The sequence below is a fragment of the Notolepis coatsorum genome, assembly GCF_963971535.1.
Source record: "Notolepis coatsorum genome assembly, chromosome: 10".
Lineage (NCBI taxonomy): Eukaryota > Metazoa > Chordata > Actinopteri > Aulopiformes > Paralepididae > Notolepis > Notolepis coatsorum.
In genome coordinates, this window is record NC_140174.1 from 125,824,333 (window position 1) to 125,850,118 (window position 25,786).

The 25,786-nt window shown below is 39.0% G+C and overlaps 1 protein-coding gene across 1 annotated transcript in view; it reads left to right on the plus strand.

Annotated features, from left to right (window-relative positions):
- LOC311235711 (transmembrane protein 8B-like) overlaps window positions 1–25,786 on the plus strand; it is a gene marked incomplete at both ends in the record, with an annotated part of 118,272 nt that overhangs the window by 57,968 nt on the left and 34,518 nt on the right. The window contains one exon of the mRNA XM_084323177.1: window positions 24,163–24,341. Within this exon, the coding sequence (XP_084179303.1) occupies window positions 24,163–24,341 (179 nt within the window). The remainder of the gene's footprint in view (window positions 1–24,162; window positions 24,342–25,786) is intronic.

Here is a 25,786-nt window from a genome sequence, read left to right on the forward strand (position 1 = left end):
GTGTTAGGGTTAACATAATAAAGGTGTTAGGGTTAACATAATAAAGGTGTTAGGGTTAACATAATAAAGGTGTTAGGGTTAACATAACAGAGGTGTTAGGGTTAACATAATAAAGGTGTTAGGGTTAACATAATAAAGGTGTTAGGGTTAACATAACAGAGGTGTTAGGGTTAACATAATAAAGGTGTTAGGGTTAACATAATAAAGGTGTTAGGGTTAACATAATAAAGGTGTTAGGGTTAACATAACAGAGGTGTTAGGGTTAACATAATAAAGGTGTTAGGGTTAACATAATAAAGGTTAACATAATAAAGGTGTTAGGGTTAACATAACAGAGGTGTTAGGGTTAACATAATAAAGGTGTTAGGGTTAACATAATAAAGGTGTTAGGGTTAACATAACAGAGGTGTTAGGGTTAACATAATAAAGGTGTTAGGGTTAACATAATAAAGGTGTTAGGGTTAACATAACAGAGGTGTTAGGGTTAACATAATAAAGGTGTTAGGGTTAACATAATAAAGGTGTTAGGGTTAACATAATAAAGGTGTTAGGGTTAACATAATAAAGGTTAACATAACAGAGGTGTTAGGGTTAACATAACAAAGGTGTTAGGGTTAACATAATAAAGGTGTTAGGGTTAACATAATAAAGGTTAACATAATAAAGGTGTTAGGGTTAACATAATAAAGGTGTTAGGGTTAACATAATAAAGGTGTTAGGGTTAACATAATAAAGGTTAACATAATAAAGGTGTTAGGGTTAACATAACAGAGGTGTTAGGGTTAACATAATAAAGGTGTTAGGGTTAACATAACAGAGGTGTTAGGGTTAACATAATAAAGGTGTTAGGGTTAACATAATAAAGGTGTTAGGGTTAACATAATAAAGGTGTTAGGGTTAACATAACAAAGGTGTTAGGGTTAACATAACAGAGGTGTTAGGGTTAACATAACAGAGGTGTTAGGGTTAACATAATAAAGGTGTTAGGGTTAACATAATAAAGGTGTTAGGGTTAACATAATAAAGGTGTTAGGGTTAACATAATAAAGGTGTTAGGGTTAACATAATAAAGGTGTTAGGGTTAACATAATAAAGGTTAACATAATAAAGGTGTTAGGGTTAACATAACAGAGGTGTTAGGGTTAACATAATAAAGGTGTTAGGGTTAACATAATAAAGGTTAACATAATAAAGGTGTTAGGGTTAACATAATAAAGGTGTTAGGGTTAACATAACAGAGGTGTTAGGGTTAACATAATAAAGGTGTTAGGGTTAACATAATAAAGGTTAACATAATAAAGGTGTTAGGGTTAACATAATAAAGGTGTTAGGGTTAACATAATAAAGGTGTTAGGGTTAACATAATAAAGGTGTTAGGGTTAACATAATAAAGGTGTTAGGGTTAACATAACAAAGGTGTTAGGGTTAACATAACAGAGGTGTTAGGGTTAACATAATAAAGGTGTTAGGGTTAACATAATAAAGGTGTTAGGGTTAACATAATAAAGGTGTTAGGGTTAACATAATAAAGGTGTTAGGGTTAACATAATAAAGGTGTTAGGGTTAACATAATAAAGGTTAACATAATAAAGGTGTTAGGGTTAACATAACAGAGGTGTTAGGGTTAACATAATAAAGGTGTTAGGGTTAACATAATAAAGGTTAACATAATAAAGGTGTTAGGGTTAACATAATAAAGGTGTTAGGGTTAACATAACAGAGGTGTTAGGGTTAACATAATAAAGGTGTTAGGGTTAACATAATAAAGGTGTTAGGGTTAACATAATAAAGGTTAACATAATAAAGGTGTTAGGGTTAACATAATAAAGGTGTTAGGGTTAACATAATAAAGGTGTTAGGGTTAACATAATAAAGGTGTTAGGGTTAACATAATAAAGGTGTTAGGGTTAACATAATAAAGGTTAACATAATAAAGGTGTTAGGGTTAACATAATAAAGGTGTTAGGGTTAACATAATAAAGGTTAACATAATAAAGGTGTTAGGGTTAACATAATAAAGGTGTTAGGGTTAACATAATAAAGGTGTTAGGGTTAACATAACAGAGGTGTTAGGGTTAACATAATAAAGGTGTTAGGGTTAACATAATAAAGGTGTTAGGGTTAACATAATAAAGGTGTTAGGGTTAACATAACAGAGGTGTTAGGGTTAACATAATAAAGGTGTTAGGGTTAACATAATAAAGGTGTTAGGGTTAACATAATAAAGGTTAACATAATAAAGGTGTTAGGGTTAACATAATAAAGGTTAACATAACAGAGGTGTTAGGGTTAACATAACAGAGGTGTTAGGGTTAACATAATAAAGGTGTTAGGGTTAACATAATAAAGGTGTTAGGGTTAACATAACAAAGGTGTTAGGGTTAACATAACAAAGGTGTTAGGGTTAACATAACAAAGGTGTTAGGGTTAACATAACAGAGGTGTTAGGGTTAACATAATAAAGGTGTTAGGGTTAACATAATAAAGGTTAACATAATAAAGGTGTTAGGGTTAACATAATAAAGGTGTTAGGGTTAACATAATAAAGGTGTTAGGGTTAACATAATAAAGGTGTTAGGGTTAACATAATAAAGGTGTTAGGGTTAACATAATAAAGGTGTTAGGGTTAACATAATAAAGGTGTTAGGGTTAACATAATAAAGGTGTTAGGGTTAACATAATAAAGGTGTTAGGGTTAACATAATAATGGTGTTAGGGTTAACATAATAAAGGTGTTAGGGTTAACATAATAAAGGTGTTAGGGTTAACATAATAATGGTGTTAGGGTTAACATAATAAAGGTGTTAGGGTTAACATAATAATGGTGTTAGGGTTAACATAATAAAGGTGTTAGGGTTAACATAATAAAGGTGTTAGGGTTAACATAACAGAGGTGTTAGGGTTAACATAATAAAGGTGTTAGGGTTAACATAATAAAGGTGTTAGGGTTAACATAATAAAGGTGTTAGGGTTAACATAATAAAGGTTAACATAATAAAGGTGTTAGGGTTAACATAATAAAGGTGTTAGGGTTAACATAATAAAGGTGTTAGGGTTAACATAATAAAGGTGTTAGGGTTAACATAATAAAGGTGTTAGGGTTAACATAACAGAGGTGTTAGGGTTAACATAATAAAGGTGTTAGGGTTAACATAATAAAGGTGTTAGGGTTAACATAACAGAGGTGTTAGGGTTAACATAATAAAGGTGTTAGGGTTAACATAATAAAGGTGTTAGGGTTAACATAATAAAGGTGTTAGGGTTAACATAATAAAGGTGTTAGGGTTAACATAATAAAGGTGTTAGGGTTAACATAATAAAGGTGTTAGGGTTAACATAACAGAGGTGTTAGGGTTAACATAATAAAGGTGTTAGGGTTAACATAATAAAGGTGTTAGGGTTAACATAATAAAGGTGTTAGGGTTAAAGGTGTTAGGGTTAACATAACAGAGGTGTTAGGGTTAACATAATAAAGGTGTTAGGGTTAACATAATAAAGGTGTTAGGGTTAACATAATAAAGGTGTTAGGGTTAACATAACAGAGGTGTTAGGGTTAACATAATAAAGGTGTTAGGGTTAACATAATAAAGGTGTTAGGGTTAACATAATAAAGGTTAACATAATAAAGGTGTTAGGGTTAACATAATAAAGGTGTTAGGGTTAACATAATAAAGGTGTTAGGGTTAACATAATAAAGGTGTTAGGGTTAACATAATAAAGGTTAACATAATAAAGGTGTTAGGGTTAACATAATAAAGGTGTAAGGGTTAACATAATAAAGGTTAACATAATAAAGGTGTTAGGGTTAACATAATAAGGTGTTAGGGTTAACATAATAAAGGTGTTAGGGTTAACATAATAAAGGTGTTAGGGTTAACATAATAAAGGTGTTAGGGTTAACATAACAGAGGTGTTAGGGTTAACATAATAAAGGTGTTAGGGTTAACATAATAAAGGTGTTAGGGTTAACATAATAAAGGTGTTAGGGTTAACATAATAAAGGTGTTAGGGTTAACATAATAAAGGTGTTAGGGTTAACATAATAAAGGTGTTAGGGTTAACATAACAGAGGTGTTAGGGTTAACATAATAAAGGTGTTAGGGTTAACATAATAAAGGTGTTAGGGTTAACATAATAAAGGTGTTAGGGTTAACATAATAAAGGTGTTAGGGTTAACATAATAAAGGTGTTAGGGTTAACATAACAGAGGTGTTAGGGTTAACATAATAAAGGTGTTAGGGTTAACATAATAAAGGTGTTAGGGTTAACATAACAGAGGTGTTAGGGTTAACATAATAAAGGTGTTAGGGTTAACATAATAAAGGTGTTAGGGTTAACATAATAAAGGTGTTAGGGTTAACATAACAGAGGTGTTAGGGTTAACATAATAAAGGTGTTAGGGTTAACATAATAAAGGTTAACATAATAAAGGTGTTAGGGTTAACATAACAGAGGTGTTAGGGTTAACATAATAAAGGTGTTAGGGTTAACATAATAAAGGTGTTAGGGTTAACATAACAGAGGTGTTAGGGTTAACATAATAAAGGTGTTAGGGTTAACATAATAAAGGTGTTAGGGTTAACATAACAGAGGTGTTAGGGTTAACATAATAAAGGTGTTAGGGTTAACATAATAAAGGTGTTAGGGTTATGTTGAGCACCGGTCGTAAACCGAGGTCAGATTGATTATCCCATAACTCTTTAGTCCGAATCCCAGCTTCAAGCAGCGTCCCGCGAAGCGTGAGACCTCTAGGACTCAATTTGTCTATAACGTTCAGGGCTTAAACTCAGCAGACCTCGGCTCACACACAGGAACCCCCCGTCCCCTCCAGTAATACAGTTGATTAAATGGAGTTGCGGGGTATATTTTTATTCTATTTGCACTGGGAAGGACTCTCTTTACTTAGATGAGGTCCATTTTCCCTATCCTATGTACACGTATTCTCACTATATGGCTTTACTTGATAATCCCATTATACAGAATGCACCTTTAGTCCTTAATGCATAATCATAAGTCTCCTTTTACTCCGTAGGGATAAAGCCTATAGTTATAGTTATATCCCCATTATAGCTAGGGATAAAGCCACTTACACATACTTATTCTATTTTACATTAATCCATAATCATAAGTCTCCTTTTACTTTACTTGATAAAGCCACACTTCTAACGTTTTTATCATTAATCAAAAATGCATGGGGTGAAGTTACAAATGCAGAACACATTTCAATGCTTACCCGGCCGTCCGGTCGTCTGGTCAGAAGAAAGGATACAAATCATTTTTATAAAGAGGTAATTTTAATTAGAAAAAGCTAGTTACAAAAAGATACTGAAGTGGAAAGCACCCAATTCAGTTTAAAATAAGCACAGAACAAAACATCTCATCATGGACGGCTTTTGCCCCGTGTCGAGCACCATTCTTCTCATCTCTCCAAAAAGTCTCTAAGCATCTGCTTCCTCTCTCTCCAGCTCAGTGTAAAAATCTCTGTGCTCTCGCCAGTTGGCCCTTTTTATAAGGTCCGTCACGTCACGCCATCATCAGTACATAGCTCCAATCACTGTACAGTACGTGTCATATCCCTCCTTCAGTTATTTGTTACTTTGCAGTTACATATCAAATCAAGTAATTCATAAGAATACAAAGCCCCTCTGACTAGAGCTCCCTCTTCTAGGCCTTGCATTCCAGCCGGTCACTCCCCTACTGCATGGGGCCTCTTTCGTTCTGAGACGAGGACGAGGCAGACTGCCGTAATATATCTTACATAGCCCAACACATACATATACAGATATATACAGGTACAATAGGTTACAGGTACAATACAGTACTCGGTGTACTATATTACATTAGTTTACATTACATTATAGTCATTATAGTCTGCTCTCCTCTCCTTCCTCTTCTGATTCAAGACTTCAACCAGCAACCCTTCCCGTCTGAAAGGGTTAACATCTTACAGCTCTCTATCTCCTTCGCTGGGGCCCACATTCCGCAGGTTTCCTCCCTTTTGCCTGTGAAGAACTGTGGAGAACAGACCTCTCTTTATGGAGATATTAAAGGTTCAGTTCCATTTTTTTATAAGTAGAGCCATCATAGAGCTATTTTTCCAGAGTTCAGTTTAAAGATTTATACTGGTCACACAGGAACGACTCAGGATGTCATTGTCCAAAAGTGTCGCTTGTTTTGTGACACTTCACAATAACACTACAGAGTGTGTACTGTATATAACACTACAGAGTGTATACTGTATATAACACTACATAGTGTGTACTGTATATAACACTACAGAGTGTGTACTGTATATAACACTACAGAGTGTGTACTGTATATAACACTACAGAGTGTGTACTGTATATAACACTACAGAGTGTATACTGTATACTGTATATAACACTACAGAGTGTGTACTGTATATAACACTACAGAGTGTATACTGTATATAACACTACAGAGTGTGTACTGTATAACTACAGAGTGTATACTGTATATAACACTACAGAGTGTATACTGTATATAACACTACAGAGTGTGTACTGTATATAACACTACACTCTGTTCTATGGAGACATTTAAAGGCTCAGTTCCATTTTTTATAAGTAGAGCCATCATAGAGCTATCTTTCCAGAGTTTAGTTTAAAGATTTATACTGGTCATATAGGAACGACTCAGGATGTCATTGTCCAAAAGTGTCACTTGTTCTGTGGCACTTCACACCCACTCTGCCATCCTGTGAGATCATTGTCCATCATCAATTGAATAATTGAATAATGAAGCATATGATTACATGTGAAAAATAGGTATATACGGCTATATTGGAACGACTCAGGATGTCATTGTCAAAAAGTGTCACTTGTTCTGTGGCACTTCACACCCACTCTGTCATCCTGGGCGGTCATTTTCCATTGTCTTAATGGCGTCTGTACTGGGGGACGAGATGGCGATTGTGGGGTCACGTGGCTGTGACTCTCCACACCCCCTCTGCCATCTCGGTACCTTGTTACCCTGGTAGCCGGCGGGAAGACTTGCATCTGTTGTTCCCTGGCTGGACGGCTCGACAGGATAGGGGTCACGTTGTTGCTTGGTATCCGGCGGGAAGACTTCCCGGCCGATGCACCCAGGTTGTTGTCGTCTTCGTCATCTTGGTCATCTTGGTCATCTTGGTCATCTTGGGGTCACCCCCTCTGACCTCTTGGTTTTCTCCCATAGTTTGAGGTAGGTTGATTTGTCACTTCTCGGGCGACCCCCACGGGTTCCCGAGAATTGTAGCAGCAGTCCTCTATTGAAGTGTGGTTGGCCTGGTCGTGTGACCCTGTCCGTAGGCCTCGCAGGACATCACAGATACAGTCCACAGAGGACTCATCTCTTTTCTCTCTTTCAGGTCCATTCAGGGCTCTCGTCGCCCTGTAACCTGGGTCCAGGCCGATGTCTTTCTGTCCGGTCTAGGAGGTCTAGGAGGTCTGGGAGGTCTGGGAGGTCTAGGAGGTCTGGGAGGTCTGGGAGGTCTAGGAGGTCTAGATGAGGACCTTGAGGATGCTCTGGAGCTTGACCTATCCCGGTCTTCCTCCAGTTCCGATTTCTGACCTGAGTCAGTATATTCCTTCTTGCCATCCGCTGCGTCGTTCGCTGATTCCGGGGGACCGCCCCCCCCTGTCTAAGAATGCGGCACTGGTTCAGGTTTTGTCCCTTTACCAGCGCACATTGTTCACAGGCCTTTCGGACTGTTATCGCTCTTTGTTTGGCTTTATGTATGAGAATGTTGTTAGTTCTCAGGTATACCAACATCCTCCTACTTCCGGCATGTCCAAGGTTATCATATACCTGTCTGATCATGTGAGTAGCCTCGTCCTGTTAGCAATGGCTAGTCAGCCTGCTATTCGCTCCTATTCGCAATGGCTATTTCAGCCTGCTCGCAATGGCTATTTCAGCCTGCTATTCGCAATGGCTATTTCAGCCTGCTATTCGCAATGGCTATTTCAGCCTGCTATTCGCAATGGCTATTTCAGCCTGCTATTCGCAATGGCTATTTCAGCCTGCTATTCGCAATGGCTATTTCAGCCTGCTATTCACAAAGTAGAGTTTTTTCTACTTAAGTTCTGACTTTAAGTAAGCATTTAGTTACTTCAAGTTCAAGTGACTTTAGGGCTCCCTAGCCCTATTAGTCGCGAGTAAACGCCACTTCAAGTGGTTTCTTATGAACCCTCTCTTGTTCCTGATAGATTTTTTACCTCTTAGGCTGTCTGCTGCGCTTTGCAGACCTCTACGTCACTCATTGTTCCAGATCTCGAGCACTTAGGAGGAGTCTTGGTTGGAGAGGATTGCTTGCTGATAAGATCACACTTGAGTAAGGGTTTTAACTCAAATCTGTAATAAATTTTACTCCAGAGGCCCCTGACCGCAGTTATTTCAGTTCATATTCTTTCGGCTTTTGATACCTATTCAATTAGCATAAAGCCCAACTCACGAATGTTCTAAGCCCCAGAACCTCCAATCCGTTTTGACAGACCTATAAACCAGTGACTCGGCCGCCCAAGCACCACAGCGTCCTGTATGCTGAAGCTTCCGAGTCCCCACAAATCTGATAGGCCCGTCGGATATAGAGACCCTGATGCTCGCTCTGTCCCCCCGCGTCAAGGTGCTAAGCTTGATGAGAGTTTGCAGAGTCTCAATTTTTATCCATAGGCGCTGGTGAGTGTACATCTCATGCAGCTGATATGGTTGGTACAGGTGCTAACCTACCAGATGGTAGCTGTCAGGAAATCCCCTTTGCGTGAAATAGATTACAAATTCTTTCGTCCTCTCTACTCTGGTTTAGAGAAAAGACGGACATCTTTACAGTATTTGTGTTGAGAAAGCATTTTGACTTGGTCATACAGCATGCATTCCGTCCGTAACTGGTCTCGGGACCATGCTGCGCATTTGGCTGCAAGACGGTTACCACCTGGTACACCGATGAATAGCTTTTCAAGCAGTAAGCCTGATCTTCGCCTAGGCGTTCCACGTATGACTGATTCTGCTGCAACAGTGAGAGACAAGCTCCCGTCTCGCACCTGTGGGATTAGTTTCTCCACCATATTTTCCCCTGGATCTTGACCGGGGATTCTTACTTCCATTTCCATCATTTGGGCCATTGAAGCCCCTTCGGGGACCTCCAGTCCTTTGAGGTGTCTCAAAATGCGAGCGGCCTCCGGGTCATCATAGAGAGGTGACCCATGGAAAATCTGAGCACACTTATGGATATAAGCAGCCTGGGTCTCCCCTCGAAGCATTTCTGGGGCCAGTTTTTTGAGCACTTGGGTTTTGCTTAACAATTCTTGTGCTTTGTTGCTTTCTCCATATTGGGTGCTGCCACGCAGACTCCTGCCTGTATGTGAACTCTTTCCTCTCGGTCGGTAAATGTCTCCGGGAGATTGGGCTAGTATGGAGTGAGGGCTCACTTCCGGTCGGTGTTCCTCTGTGCTGTGTCTCAGGGCTCGGATTGTGCTTATGGACGGGGCCTCGTTCAACCAGTTTCTTTCTCTCCTGGCTATTTCAGCCATGGCCCTGTCTAGCTTGTACACCTGTTCACGTAGTATGTCATAGCCTGCATGTAAGTGTGCATGCTTGTATGGTTCTGTTACCCCAGGGTGAGACAACACTTTTTCTGCCACGGGTGACCGGGCTAAGGCCTGAGCCATTCCCCATCTCACGGGATATGCTGGCATAATATCCCCTGTTTCCTTTCCTTCCAAGTCTCCTTCACTCTCTTCGGAGACGTCCTCCAATCCTGAGCTCCAGGTCAAGCCCGAGGGTGACTGAAAGGTGGTGCCTTTCAGAGTAGGCCCCTTGCCTATAGGTCTCAGTTTGACCGGTTTCGCTCTCTTGTTTCGAGGTCTAGGAGGTTCGCCCCTCGGGTACCGAACTCTCTCCCTAGATCTTGATCGAGATGAAGACTTGGAGGATGCTCTGGAGCTTGACCTATCCCGGTCTCCCTCCATTCCTGAGTCCTGATTTAGGTCAGTATACTCCTGTTCGCTACTTGCTGGGTCGTCCCCTGAGTCCGGGGGACGGCCTAGAAGTCTATGGATACTCCTGGCCTGAGATCGCGCAGGTTCCGCCTTTTCAGGTTCGAACGGTACTGTCGGTCTCCTGGGTGTGGATGATCTCCCTCTCTCCGCTGCTCGGGAGGAGTTCTGGGAGTTGGACCTTTCTTTCCTGGGTACGGGTCCCGATCCCTTGGGGTTCGGAGGGGGAGTGAGAGGTACCAATGCAGGCTCATCGTCCTCGTCTTCCTCACCCTCCCCGGCTCTATCCACGGCCAGGGTTATTGACTCATGGTCCCTAGGTTCCATCATGAGACGGATCTCCGTGTGCCCTGCACTCCTTAGGCTTGAGATCGCGCTGATTACAGCTTTCCCCAACCATATGCCTCTTTGGCCATATCCTCGAGACCTGCCCCACATCAGGTTTATGGCTAGTCGGTAGGGCATGTCCTTAGTACCGTGGCCAGCATAGATTTCCCTTTTCTGCAGTAGTTCCTTTATACGGGACACCAGTCTGTCCCAGTTTATGTGTGAGGACTCTATCTCCTTGTATTGGTCTTGACTTAGTGTCACATGGACAATTTTCTCCGCGTGAAACACCTCATAATCACACTCTGTGATTACTGCCTTGCCTGGTTTCAGGGGCTTTTTGGTCCTTTTTTCCATTACCTGTTTCCTCAGGTTTCGGTAGTAAGAGCCTCCTGCCGTTACCATGCTTGTTTCCCATCTACCATAGTTCGTCAATGACGGTCCAGTGAAGGTGAGGATTGACCATGGTGTATCAGAGTTATCGGTCCAGACTGGGTGGTTAGTGACTGTTATGTTTGGTGATTGTCTGTGAGACCTTGTAGATGTCACTCTCACCCCTGAGTGTTCACCACAGGGAGATATATAGGTTGCTCTCGCTTGCCTCACTTCCTCGTGACCACGTGGTCCTGGGCTTATGCACTGCAGGGAGTGATCTCGCTCCTGCAGCTCCTTCAGCTCCTCCTCAAACTCCTCCTTCTCCAGACGAGACTGCAGCAGCTCCTGTTTGGTGCTTCGCAGTTCGTCTCTGGTGGTGTGGAACTGCTCCATCCAGTGGGCACTCTCGTCCCTGCAGTCCTCTAGCTGCTGCTGCAGGGAGCGCACCGAGGTGTTCACACGCTGCCGCTCTGCCTCGATACCTGCCTGAGACTGGGACACCTGCTCCATGCTGCTCCTCAGCCTCTCCATGTCGGTGCTGTACTGCTCCCTGAGGGTCTCGGATCTCCCGGTCGTGCGTGGCCACCTCGTCCTTCAGCGCCCCCTTCAGGGCCGTGAGCTCCCGCTCCCGCTGCCTCAGCGTCTCCTGGGGCTGGAGGTTGTCATCCAGTTAGCATTCAGTTCACTCCTGGCTTGTCAGCCCATGTTCCAGTAAACACGCCGTTTCAGCTAGCGTCACGTGGCCTCGGGCTAGGTAGCCATCCAGGGAACATTCAGTGAACGGTCGTCTTGGCTGCGTGTCACGTAGTCTCCCCTGCTCACAAACAGTATCTTTGGGCTAGGGGAGCCATCGCCTTTCTGTGAACGGTCGTTTTGACTTCGCTTCACATCCAGTCTCCCCTCCTTACAAACGGTGTCTTTGGGCTAGGGAGCCCTCGCCTTTCTGTGAACGGCCGTTTTGGCTTCGCTTCACATCCAGTCTCCCCTCCTTACAAACAGTGTCTTTGGGCTAGGGAGCCCTCGCCTTTCTGTGAACGGCCGTTTTGGCTTCGCTTCACATCCAGTCTCCCCTCCTTACAAACAGTGTCTTTGGGCTAGGGAGCCCTCGCCTTTCTGTGAACGGCCGTTTTGGCTTCGCTTCACATCCAGTCTCCCCTCCTTACAAACAGTGTCTTTGGGCTAGGGAGCCCTCGCCTTTCTGTGAACGGCCGTTTTGGCTTCGCTTCACATCCAGTCTCCCCTCCTTACAAACAGTGTCTTTGGGCTAGGGAGCCCTCGCCTTTCTGTGAACGGCCGTTTTGGCTTCGCTTCACATCCAGTCTCCCCTCCTTACAAACAGTGTCTTTGGGCTAGGGAGCCCTCGCCTTTCTGTGAACGGCCGTTTTGGCTTCGCTTCACATCCAGTCTCCCCTCCTTACAAACAGTGTCTTTGGGCTAGGGAGCCCTCGCCTTTCTGTGAACGGCCGTTTTGGCTTCGCTTCACATCCAGTCTCCCCTCCTTACAAACAGTGTCTTTGGGCTAGGGAGCCCTCGCCTTTCTGTGAACGGCCGTTTTGGCTTCGCTTCACATCCAGTCTCCCCTCCTTACAAACAGTGTCTTTGGGCTAGGGAGCCCTCGCCTTGGGTAGGGCCAGTTTGCTTCCTGTGGGCAAAGCACGAAATTATGCTGCACTTGTAACTCCCCCCAGAGCTCTATAAACATTATGTTACCCTTTAGTTGTGAGTAAACGTTGCTTTAATCACCAAGATAGAGCTTTCTATTCATTTGTGATATCCCCGAGTAGAGCCTTCCACTCGAGTCGCCAGTAGAGCTTTCTACTTTAATTTTAGCCAAATCTGTGATTTAATTTTACTCCAGAGGCTTTTGACAGTAGTCCTGTCTTCTTCGGCCGTTTAGCACCTATTTTGGTTAGTATAAATGCACATCGCCAGGGACGCCATGTTGAATGCCCACGCTCGCTCTTAGGTCAGATCGATAACTTCATAACTCATTGGTCTGCCTATCTACACCTCAAACAGCGTCCTGTGAAGTGGTTGACACGCAGAACCAACCGAGTCTACAAAATGTTGTTGTTACCACTGACCGACAAGAGACAGCGAATGCACCGTTCCGACCCCCGTCAGTCATCGACCTTAGGTCGAGTGATTGAAGTTGCGGAATCTTTTATTTTATTTGCACTGGGACGGGCTCTCTTTATTCAGAGGAGGTCCATTTCCCTAATCCGTTACACGTATTATCACTATATGGCATTACTTGATAAAACCAGGTTTATCAGAATCCACCTTTAGTCCTTAATGCATAATCATAAGTCTCCTTTTACTCCGTAGGGATAAAGCCTATAGTTATAGTTATATCCCCATTATAGCTAGGGATAAAGCCACTTACACATATTATCACTATATGGCTTTACTTGATAAAACCAGGTTTATCAGATTCCACCTTTAGTCCTTAATGCATAATCATAAGTCTCCTTTTACTCCGTAGGGATAAAGCCTATTATTCTATTTTACATCATTAATCAAAAAATGCATGGGGTGAAGTTACAATGCAAAACACATTTCATGCTTACCCGGTCGTCTGGTCAGAAGAAAGGATACAAATCATATTTATAAAGAGGTAATTTTAATTAGAAAAAGCTAGTTACAAAAAGATACTGAAGTGGAAAGCACCCAATTCAGTTTAAAATATGCACAGAACAAAACATCTCATCTCTGCACGGCTTGTGCCCCGTGTCTGGCAGCATTCTTCTCATCTCTCAAAAAAGTCTGTAGGCACCATTCTTCTTCTCTCTCCAGCTCCGTGTAAAATTCTCACTCTTGAAAGGGCAACCGTCCCTTTTATATCCATCTTACAATCTTTCCGATTGGTCTACACACAGTGATGTCAAATGGTCGTCATTTCTGTTTAGCAAACCAGAGTACAATACGTAATTCGTATGAGCTCCTCCTTCTTGATACTAACGTTACTTCTCGTTACCTAGTGGTTTTTAAGTAACAGAAAGTCCCTTATCCCTTCAGAACAGACAACTGCTTTGTCTGTGGGGATCACGTGACATGGTACTGGGCACGAAGCCATCCCTAGGATTTCTTATCAAGCTTCCTAAAAGATCTCCTCCAGAAAGCAGTTTTTACCCATCATTCTTTTAGTATTATTCTCTAATGACAGTTAATTCCTATTAATTATAAGCATGCCATTTATGAACTTTTACTGTACACATTAAACATTTAATTGTTATATAGTTTCTTTTTTAAGATCTCCCTCTATAGATTGAGGACTCCCTGTTTTTCAACCAGCAACCCTTCCTCCCCTTCCTGTCTGAAAGGGTTAACATCTTACAGCTCTCTTATCTCCTTCGCTGGGGCCCACATTCCGCAGGTTTCCTCCCTTTTGCCTGTGAAGCACTGTGGAGAACAGACCTCTCTTTATGGAGATATTAAAGGTTCAGTTCCATTTTTTTATAAGTAGAGCCATCATAGAGCTATTTTTCCAGAGTTCAGTTTAAAGATTTATACTGGTCACACAGGAACGACTCAGGATGTCATTGTCCAAAAGTGTCGCTTGTTTTGTGACACTTCACAATAACACTACAGAGTGTGTACTGTATATAACACTACAGAGTGTATACTGTATATAACACTACATAGTGTGTACTGTATATAACACTACAGAGTGTGTACTGTATATAACACTACAGAGTGTGTACTGTATATAACACTACAGAGTGTGTACTGTATATAACACTACAGAGTGTATACTGTATACTGTATATAACACTACAGAGTGTGTACTGTATATAACACTACAGAGTGTATACTGTATATAACACTACAGAGTGTGTACTGTATAACTACAGAGTGTATACTGTATATAACACTACAGAGTGTATACTGTATATAACACTACAGAGTGTGTACTGTATATAACACTACACTCTGTTCTATGGAGACATTTAAAGGCTAAGTTCCATTTTTTATAAGTAGAGCCATCATAGAGCTATCTTTCCAGAGTTTAGTTTAAAGATTTATACTGGTCATATAGGAACGACTCAGGATGTCATTGTCCAAAAGTGTCACTTGTTCTGTGGCACTTCACACCCACTCTGCCATCCTGTGAGATCATTGTCCATCATCAATTGAATAATTGAATAATGAAGCATATGATTACATGTGAAAAATAGGTATATACGGCTATATTGGAACGACTCAGGATGTCATTGTCAAAAAGTGTCACTTGTTCTGTGGCACTTCACAGGTTAACATAATAAAGGTGTTAGGGTTAACATAATAAAGGTGTTAGGGTTAACATAATAAAGGTGTTAGGGTTAACATAATAAAGGTGTTAGGGTTAACATAACAGAGGTGTTAGGGTTAACATAATAAAGGTGTTAGGGTTAACATAATAAAGGTGTTAGGGTTAACATAATAAAGGTGTTAGGGTTAACATAACAGAGGTGTTAGGGTTAACATAATAAAGGTGTTAGGGTTAACATAACAGAGGTGTTAGGGTTAACATAATAAAGGTGTTAGGGTTAACATAACAGAGGTGTTAGGGTTAACATAATAAAGGTGTTAGGGTTAACATAACAGAGGTGTTAGGGTTAACATAATAAAGGTGTTAGGGTTAACATAATAAAGGTGTTAGGGTTAACATAATAAAGGTGTTAGGGTTAACATAATAAAGGTGTTAGGGTTAACATAATAAAGGTGTTAGGGTTAAAATAATAAAGGTGTTAGGGTTAACATAATAAAGGTGTTAGGGTTAACATAACAGAGGTGTTAGGGTTAACATAATAAAGGTGTTAGGGTTAACATAATAAAGGTGTTAGGGTTAACATAATAAAGGTGTTAGGGTTAACATAATAAAGGTGTTAGGGTTAACATAATAAAGGTGTTAGGGTTAACATAATAAAGGTGTTAGGGTTAACATAATAAAGGTGTTAGGGTTAACATAATAAAGGTGTTAGGGTTAACATAATAAAGGTGTTAGGGTTAACATAATAAAGGTGTTAGGGTTAACATAACAAAGGTGTTAGGGTTAACATAATAAAGGTGTTAGGGTTAACATAATAAAGGTGTTAGGGTTAACATAACAGAGGTGTTAGGGTTAACATAATAAAGGTGTTAGGGTTAACATAACAGAGGTGTTAGGGTTAACATAATAAAGGTGTTAGGGTTAACATAATAAAGGTGTTAGGGTTAACATAATAAAGGTGTTAGGGTTAACATAATAAAGGTGTTAGGGTTAACATAATAAAGGTGTTAGGGTTAACATAACAGAGGTGTTAGGGTTAACATAATAAAGGTGTTAGGGTTAACATAATAAAGGTGTTAGGGTTAACATAACAGAGGTGTTAGGGTTAACATAATAAAGGTGTTAGGGTTAACATAATAAAGGTGTTAGGGTTAACATAATAAAGGTGTTAGGGTTAACATAATAAAGGTGTTAGGGTTAACATAATAAAGGTGTTAGGGTTAACATAACAGAGGTGTTAGGGTTAACATAATAAAGGTGTTAGGGTTAACATAATAAAGGCGTTAGGGTTAACATAATAAAGGTGTTAGGGTTAACATAATAAAGGTGTTAGGGTTAACATAACAAAGGTGTTAGGGTTAACATAATAAAGGTTAACATAATAAAGGTGTTAGGGTTAACATAATAAAGGTGTTAGGGTTAACATAATAAAGGTGTTAGGGTTAACATAATAAAGGTGTTAGGGTTAACATAACAGAGGTGTTAGGGTTAACATAACAGAGGTTTTAGGGTTAACATAACAAAGGTGTTAGGGTTAATATAACAAAGGTGTTAGGGTTAACATAATAAAGGTGTTAGGGTTAACATAATAAAGGTGTTAGGGTTAACATAACAGAGGTGTTAGGGTTAACATAACAGAGGTTTTAGGGTTAACATAACAAAGGTGTTAGGGTTAACATAATAAAGGTGTTAGGGTTAACATAATAAAGGTGTTAGGGTTAACATAATAAAGGTGTTAGGGTTAACATAACAGAGGTGTTAGGGTTAACATAATAAAGGTGTTAGGGTTAACATAATAAAGGTGTTAGGGTTAACATAACAGAGGTGTTAGGGTTAACATAATAAAGGTGTTAGGGTTAACATAATAAAGGTGTTAGGGTTAACATAATAAAGGTGTTAGGGTTAACATAATAAAGGTGTTAGGGTTAACATAATAAAGGTGTTAGGGTTAACATAACAGAGGTGTTAGGGTTAACATAATAAAGGTGTTAGGGTTAACATAATAAAGGCGTTAGGGTTAACATAATAAAGGTGTTAGGGTTAACATAATAAAGGTGTTAGGGTTAACATAATAAAGGTGTTAGGGTTAACATAACAAAGGTGTTAGGGTTAACATAACAGAGGTGTTAGGGTTAACATAATAAAGGTGTTAGGGTTAACATAACAGAGGCGTTAGGGTTAACATAATAAAGGTGTTAGGGTTAACATAATAAAGGTGTTAGGGTTAACATAATAAAGGTGTTAGGGTTAACATAATAAAGGTGTTGGGGTTATCATAATAAAGGTGTTAGGGTTAACATAATAAAGGCGTTAGGGTTAACATAATAAAGGTGTTAGGGTTAACATAATAAAGGCGTTAGGGTTAACATAATAAAGGTGTTAGGGTTAACATAATAAAGGTGTTAGGGTTAACATAATAAAGGTGTTAGGGTTAACATAACAGAGGTGTTAGGGTTAACATAATAAAGGTGTTAGGGTTAACATAATAAAGGTGTTAGGGTTAACATAATAAAGGTGTTAGGGTTAACATAATAAAGGTGTTGGGGTTAACATAATAAAGGTGTTAGGGTTAACATAATAAAGGCGTTAGGGTTAACATAATAAAGGTGTTAGGGTTAACATAATAAAGGTGTTAGGGTTAACATAATAAAGGTGTTAGGGTTAACATAACAGAGGTGTTAGGGTTAACATAATAAAGGTGTTAGGGTTAACATAATAAAGGTGTTAGGGTTAACATAATAAAGGTGTTAGGGTTAACATAACAGAGGTGTTAGGGTTAACATAACAGAGGTGTTAGGGTTAACATAATAAAGGTGTTAGGGTTAACATAATAAAGGTGTTAGGGTTAACATAATAAAGGTGTTAGGGTTAACATAACAGAGGTGTTAGGGTTAACATAATAAAGGTGTTAGGGTTAACATAATAAAGGTGTTAGGGTTAACATAATAAAGGTGTTAGGGTTAACATAATAAAGGTTAACATAATAAAGGTGTTAGGGTTAACATAATAAAGGTGTTAGGGTTAACATATGAAAGGTTAACATAATAAAGGTGTTAGGGTTAACATAATAAAGGTGTTAGGGTTAACATAATAAAGGTGTTAGGGTTAACATAATAAAGGTGTTAGGGTTAACATAATAAAGGTTAACATAATAAAGGTTAACATAATAAAGGTGTTAGGGTTAACATAACAAAGGTGTTAGGGTTAACATAATAAAGGTGTTAGGGTTAACATAATAAAGGTGTTAGGGTTAACATAATAAAGGTTAACATAATAAAGGTGTTAGGGTTAACATAATAAAGGTGTTAGGGTTAACATAATAAAGGTTAACATAATAAAGGTGTTAGGGTTAACATAATAAAGGTGTTAGGGTTAACATAATAAAGGTGTTAGGGTTAACATAATAAAGGTGTTAGGGTTAACATAACAGAGGTGTTAGGGTTAACATAATAAAGGTGTTAGGGTTAACATAACAAAGGTGTTAGGGTTAACATAATAAAGGTGTTAGGGTTAACATAATAAAGGTGTTAGGGTTAACATAATAAAGGTGTTAGGGTTAACATAATAAAGGTGTTAGGGTTAACATAATAAAGGTGTTAGGGTTAACATAACAGAGGTGTTAGGGTTAACATAATAAAGGTGTTAGGGTTAACATAATAAAGGTTAACATAATAAAGGTGTTAGGGTTAACATAATAAAGGTGTTAGGGTTAACATAATAAAGGTGTTAGGGTTAACATAATAAAGGTGTTAGGGTTAACATAATAAAGGTGTTAGGGTTAACATAATAAAGGTGTTAGGGTTAACATAACAGAGGTGTTAGGGTTAACATAATAAAGGTGTTAGGGTTAACATAACAGAGGTGTTAGGGTTAACATAACAGAGGTGTTAGGGTTAACATAATAAAGGTGTTAGGGTTAACATAATAAAGGTGTTAGGGTTAACATAACAGAGGTGTTAGGGTTAACATAATAAAGGTGTTAGGGTTAACATAATAAAGGTGTTAGGGTTAACATAATAAAGGTGTTAGGGTTAACATAATAACGGTGTTAGGGTTAACATAATAAAGGTGTTAGGGTTAACATAATAACGGTGTTAGGGTTAACATAATAAAGGTGTTAGGGTTAACATAATAAAGGTGTTAGGGTTAACATAACAAAGGTGTTAGGGTTAACATAATAAAGGTGTTAGGGTTAACATAATAACGGTGTTAGGGTTAACATAATAAAGGTGTTAGGGTTAACATAATAACGGTGTTAGGGTTAACATAATAAAGGTGTTAGGGTTAACATAATAAAGGTGTTAGGGTTAACATAACAAAGGTGTTAGGGTTAACATAATAAAGGTGTTAGGGTTAACATAATAAAGGTGTTAGGGTTAACATAATAAAGGTGTTAGGGTTAACATAACAGAGGTGTTAGGGTTAACATAATAAAGGTGTTAGGGTTAACATAACAAAGGTGTTAGGGTTAACATAATAAAGGTGTTAGGGTTAACATAATAACGGTGTTAGGGTTAACATAATAAAGGTGTTAGGGTTAACATAATAACGGTGTTAGGGTTAACATAATAAAGGTGTTAGGGTTAACATAATAAAGGTGTTAGGGTTAACATAATAAAGGTGTTAGGGTTAACATAATAAAGGTGTTAGGGTTAACATAACAGAGGTGTTAGGGTTAACATAATAAAGGTGTTAGGGTTAACATAATAAAGGTGTTAGGGTTAACATAACAGAGGTGTTAGGGTTAACATAATAAAGGTGTTAGGGTTAACATAACAAAGGTGTTAGGGTTAACATAATAACGGTGTTAGGGTTAACATAATAAAGGTGTTAGGGTTAACATAATAACGGTGTTAGGGTTAACATAATAAAGGTGTTAGGGTTAACATAATAAAGGTGTTAACCCTGTTAGGGTTAACATAATAAAGGTGTTAGGGTTAACATAATAAAGGTGTTAGGGTTAACATAACAGAGGTGTTAGGGTTAACATAATAAAGGTGTTAGGGTTAACATAATAAAGGTGTTAGGGTTAACATAATAAAGGTGTTAGGGTTAACATAACAGAGGTGTTAGGGTTAACATAATAAAGGTGTTAGGGTTAACATAACAGAGGTGTTAGGGTTAACATAATAAAGGTGTTAGGGTTAACATAACAAAGGTGTTAGGGTTAACATAATAAAGGTGTTAGGGTTAACATAATAAAGGTGTTAGGGTTAACATAATAAAGGTGTTAGGGTTAACATAATAAAGGTGTTAGGGTTAACATAATAAAGGTGTTAGGGTTAACATAATAAAGGTGTTAGGGTTAACATAATAAAGGTGTTAGGGTTAACATAATAAAGGTGTTAGGGTTAACATAATAAAGGTGTTAGGGTTAACATAATAAAGGTGTTAGGGTTAACATAATAAAGGTGTTAGGGTTAACATAATAAAGGTGTTAGGGTTAACATAATAAAGGTGTTAGGGTTAACATAACAGAGGTGTTAGGGTTAACATAATAAAGGTGTTAGGGTTAACATAATAAAGGTTAACATAATAAAGGTGTTAGGGTTAACATAATAAGGTGTTAGGGTTAACATAATAAAGGTGTTAGGGTTAACATAACAGAGGTGTTAGGGTTAACATAATAAAGGTGTTAGGGTTAACATAATAAAGGTGTTAGGGTTAACATAACAAAGGTGTTAGGGTTAACATAATAAAGGTGTTAGGGTTAACATAATAAAGGTGTTAGGGTTAACATAACAAAGGTGTTAGGGTTAACATAATAAAGGTGTTAGGGTTAACATAATAAAGGTGTTAGGGTTAACATAATAAAGGTGTTAGGGTTAACATAATAAAGGTGTTAGGGTTAACATAACAAAGGTGTTAGGGTTAACATAATAAAGGTGTTAGGGTTAACATAACAGAGGTGTTAGGGTTAACATAATAAAGGTGTTAGGGTTAACATAATAAAGGTGTTAGGGTTAACATAACAAAGGTGTTAGGGTTAACATAATAAAGGTGTTAGGGTTAACATAATAAAGGTGTTAGGGTTAACATAATAGAGGTGTTAGGGTTAACATAATAAAGGTGTTAGGGTTAACATAATAAAGGTGTTAGGGTTAACATAACAAAGGTGTTAGGGTTAACATAATAAAGGTGTTAGGGTTAACATAATAAAGGTGTTAGGGTTAACATAATAAAGGTGTTAGGGTTAACATAATAAAGGTGTTAGGGTTAACATAATAAAGGTGTTAGGGTTAACATAATAAAGGTGTTAGGGTTAACATAATAAGGTGTTAGGGTTAACATAATAAAGGTGTTAGGGTTAACATAATAAAGGTGTTAGGGTTAACATAATAAAGGTGTTAGGGTTAACATAATAAAGGTTAACATAATAAAGGTGTTAGGGTTAACATAATAAAGGTGTTAGGGTTAACATAATAAAGGTGTTAGGGTTAACATAATAAAGGTGTTAGGGTTAACATAATAAAGGTGTTAGGGTTAACATAACAGAGGTGTTAGGGTTAACATAATAAAGGTGTTAGGGTTAACATAATAAAGGTTAACATAATAAAGGTGTTAGGGTTAACATAATAAGGTGTTAGGGTTAACATAACAGAGGCGTTAGGGTTAACATAATAAAGGTGTTAGGGTTAACATAATAAGGTGTTAGGGTTAACATAACAGAGGCGTTAGGGTTAACATAATAAAGGTGTTAGGGTTAACATAATAAAGGTGTTAGGGTTAACATAATAAAGGTGTTAGGGTTAACATAACAAAGGTGTTAGGGTTAACATAATAAAGGTGTTAGGGTTAACATAACAAAGGTGTAGGGTTAACATAATAAAGGTGTTAGGGTTAACATAATAAAGGTGTTAGGGTTAACATAATAAAGGTGTTAGGGTTAACATAATAAAGGTGTTAGGGTTAACATAATAAAGGTGTTAGGGTTAACATAACAGAGGTGTTAGGGTTAACATAATAAAGGTGTTAGGGTTAACATAATAGAGGTGTTAGGGTTAACATAATAAAGGTGTTAGGGTTAACATAACAGAGGTGTTAGGGTTAACATAATAAAGGTGTTAGGGTTAACATAATAAAGGTGTTAGGGTTAACATAATAAAGGTGTTAGGGTTAACATAATAAAGGTGTTAGGGTTAACATAACAAAGGTGTTAGGGTTAACATAATAAAGGTGTTAGGGTTAACATAACAGAGGTGTTAGGGTTAACATAATAAAGGTGTTAGGGTTAACATAACAAAGGTGTTCGGGTTAACATAATAAAGGTGTTAGGGTTAACATAATAAAGGTGTTAGGGTTAACATAACAGAGGTGTTAGGGTTAACATAATAAAGGTGTTAGGGTTAACATAATAAAGGTGTTAGGGTTAACATAATAAAGGTGTTAGGGTTAACATAACAAAGGTGTTAGGGTTAACATAATAAGGTGTTAGGGTTAACATAACAGAGGTGTTAGGGTTAACATAATAAAGGTGTTAGGGTTAACATAATAAAGGTGTTAGGGTTAACATAACAGAGGTGTTAGGGTTAACATAATAAAGGTGTTAGGGTTAACATAATAAAGTTGTTAGGGTTAACATAATAAAGGTGTTAGGGTTAACATAACAGAGGTGTTAGGGTTAACATAATAAAGGTGTTAGGGTTAACATAATAAAGGTGTTAGGGTTAACATAACAAAGGTGTTAGGGTTAACATAATAAAGGTGTTAGGGTTAACATAACAAAGGTGTTAGGGTTAACATAATAAAGGTGTTAGGGTTAACATAATAAAGGTTAACATAATAAAGGTGTTAGGGTTAACATAATAAAGGTGTTAGGGTTAACATAATAAAGGTGTTAGGGTTAACATAACAAAGGTGTTAGGGTTAACATAACAGAGGTGTTAGGGTTAACATAATAAAGGTGTTAGGGTTAACATAACAAAGGTGTTAGGGTTAACATAATAAAGGTGTTAGGGTTAACATAATAAAGGTGTTAGGGTTAACATAATAAAGGTGTTAGGGTTAACATAATAAAGGTGTTAGGGTTAACATAATAAAGGTGTTAGGGTTAACATAATAAAGGTGTTAGGGTTAACATAATAAAGGTGTTAGGGTTAACATAACAGAGGTGTTAGGGTTAACATAATAAAGGTGTTAGGGTTAACATAATAAAGGTGTTAGGGTTAACATAACAAAGGTGTTAGGGTTAACATAATAAAGGTGTTAGGGTTAACATAATAAAGGTGTTAGGGTTAACATAATAAAGGTGTTAGGGTTAACATAATAAAGGTGTTAGGGTTAACATAATAAAGGTGTTAGGGTTAACATAATAAAGGTGTTAGGGTTAACATAATAAAGGTGTTAGGGTTAACATAATAAAGGTGTTAGGGTTAACATAATAAAGGTGTTAGGGTTAACATAATAAAGGTGTTAGGGTTAACATAATAAAGGTGTTAGGGTTAACATAACAGAGGTGTTAGGGTTAACATAATAAAGGTGTTAGGGTTAACATAATAAAGGTTAACATAATAAAGGTGTTAGGGTTAACATAATAAGGTGTTAGGGTTAACATAACAGAGGCGTTAGGGTTAACATAATAAAGGTGTTAGGGTTAACATAATAAAGGTGTTAGGGTTAACATAATAAAGGTGTTAGGGTTAACATAACAGAGGTGTTAGGGTTTAAGATAACAAATGTCTTTACTAGATTACACTGAATCTCTTCCTTTCTCGAACCTTCTCTCAGACTCAAAAGTCAGGTCTTCCTACAAAGACAGGATACAGGCTGATGTTGCCAGTGAATCATGTCTCTTTGTGTCACGTGTTTGTTTGTATGTTGTGTTGCAGTTAGTGAATACAGTTACGTGAGGAATAATCCGCCTCAGGAACCTTGTTGTATGTTTGCTCGTCTCTGGCCTCAAAATTTACAACGTTCAGCAAGACTGGTCATGTTAAATGAAAGTGTATTGCAGCAGGACATATACTCCAGATTCCCTGGCAGACGTAACAGTAGGGTGGTACAACTTGTCATTGGATTATTGATTTAGTTCGTTATGAATTATGATTATGCTACATCAGTGTATGCATAATAAGATATTTTTTTAAGTGTATAATTATGTGTGTCTACATGACCTCCAGGCTGGGGCTGCACTGATAACTCTGTGTGTCTACATGTCCTCTAGGCTGGGACGGCTGGGGCTGCACTGATAACTCTGTGTGTCTACATGTCCTCTAGGCTGGGACGGCTGGGGGTGCACGGATAACTCCGCAGCCTACTCCTATGGCTTCCAGCTGCTGTCCACCTTGCTGCTCTGTCTCAGTAATCTGATGTTTGTCCCTCCCGTGGCCGTGGCCGTCCGTCACCACTACCTGCTGGAGGCGTCCGTCTACATCTTCACCATGCTCTTCTCCACCGTGAGTAGCCGACACACAGGCCAGTGCTGCAGAGTGTTGCAGAGTGTTGCAGAGTGTTGCAGAGTGTTGCAGAGTGTTGCAGAGTGTTGCAGTGTCACACAGAGAGTAACCTCGTTCCCAGTTTTATCTTCTCTGTGAGATAATTAAGCATTAGATCACGAGCACTGGCGGACTCAGGGGGGGGGCAGGGACCGCCCCCCCTGGTGCCCCCACGGTCGAAAAACGCGCCCTTAAGTGCCCTTTTGAGTGAAAGAAATTAGAGGATGTGCCCTATTGGTGCCCCCACGGTTGAAAAACGCGCGCTAAAGTGCCCTTTTGAGTGAAGGAAATTAGAGGATGTACCCTATTGGTGCCCCCACGGTTGAAAAACGTGCGCTAAAGTGCCCTTTTGAGTGAAAGAAATGAGAGGATGTGCCCTATTGGTGCCCCCACGGTTGAAAAATGCATGCTAAAGTGCCCTTTTGAGTGGCGAAAAATTAGAAGGTGTGCCCTATTGGTGCTCTTTCAATGGTCTAAACTTGACCATGTGCCCCACGGTTAAATAATATCACGTAAAAGTGCCCTTTTGAGTGAAAGAAATGAGAGGACGTGCCCTATTGGTGCCCCCACGGTTGAAAAACGTACGCTAAAGTGCCCTTTTGAGTGGTGAAAAATAGAAGGTGTGCCCTATTGGTGCTCTTCCAATGGTCTAAACTTGACCATGTGCCCCACGGTTAAATAATATCACGCAAAAGTGCCCTTTTGAGTGAAAGAAATTAGAGGACGTGCCCTATTGGGCCTGATCTCTGCCAACGACGAGAGGGCCTACCTGGAAGAGGTAGAGAAACTGTCACAGTGGTGTCAGGAGAACTGCCTCTCCCTGAACGTCAGCAAAACAAAAGAGATGATTGTGGACTTCAGGAGGTCGGGGGTCAAGGACTACAGCCCCCTCAGCATTGACGGGGCACCGGTTGAGAGAGCGAACAGTTTCAAGTACCTCGGAGCCCACATATCCGAGGACTTGACATGGACCACACACATTGACAGTGTTGTGAAGAAGGCACGACAACGCCTCTACTTCCTCAGGCGCCTAAGGAAGTTCCAAGTCAGTCAGAAGATCCTTAGGAACTTCTACTCATGTACAATAGAGAGCATCCTGACTGGCAACATCACCTCCTGGTTTGGGAATAGCACTGCACAAGACCGTAGCAGACTACAAAGAGTGACACGTTCAGCCGAACGCACAATTGGAGGGGGGCTTCCCACCCGAACAACTGCCTCTTTGAACTGCTGCGGTCAGGCAAGCGATACCGGAGTCTTAAGGCGAGCACAGAAAGACTCAGAAGAAGCTTCTATCCCCATGCCATCAGGCTGCTAAACGAACAATAAACACTATGCAACAACCATCAAATGCACACAGCACACACACCCACACGCACACACTCACTTAAACAAATAACACACTG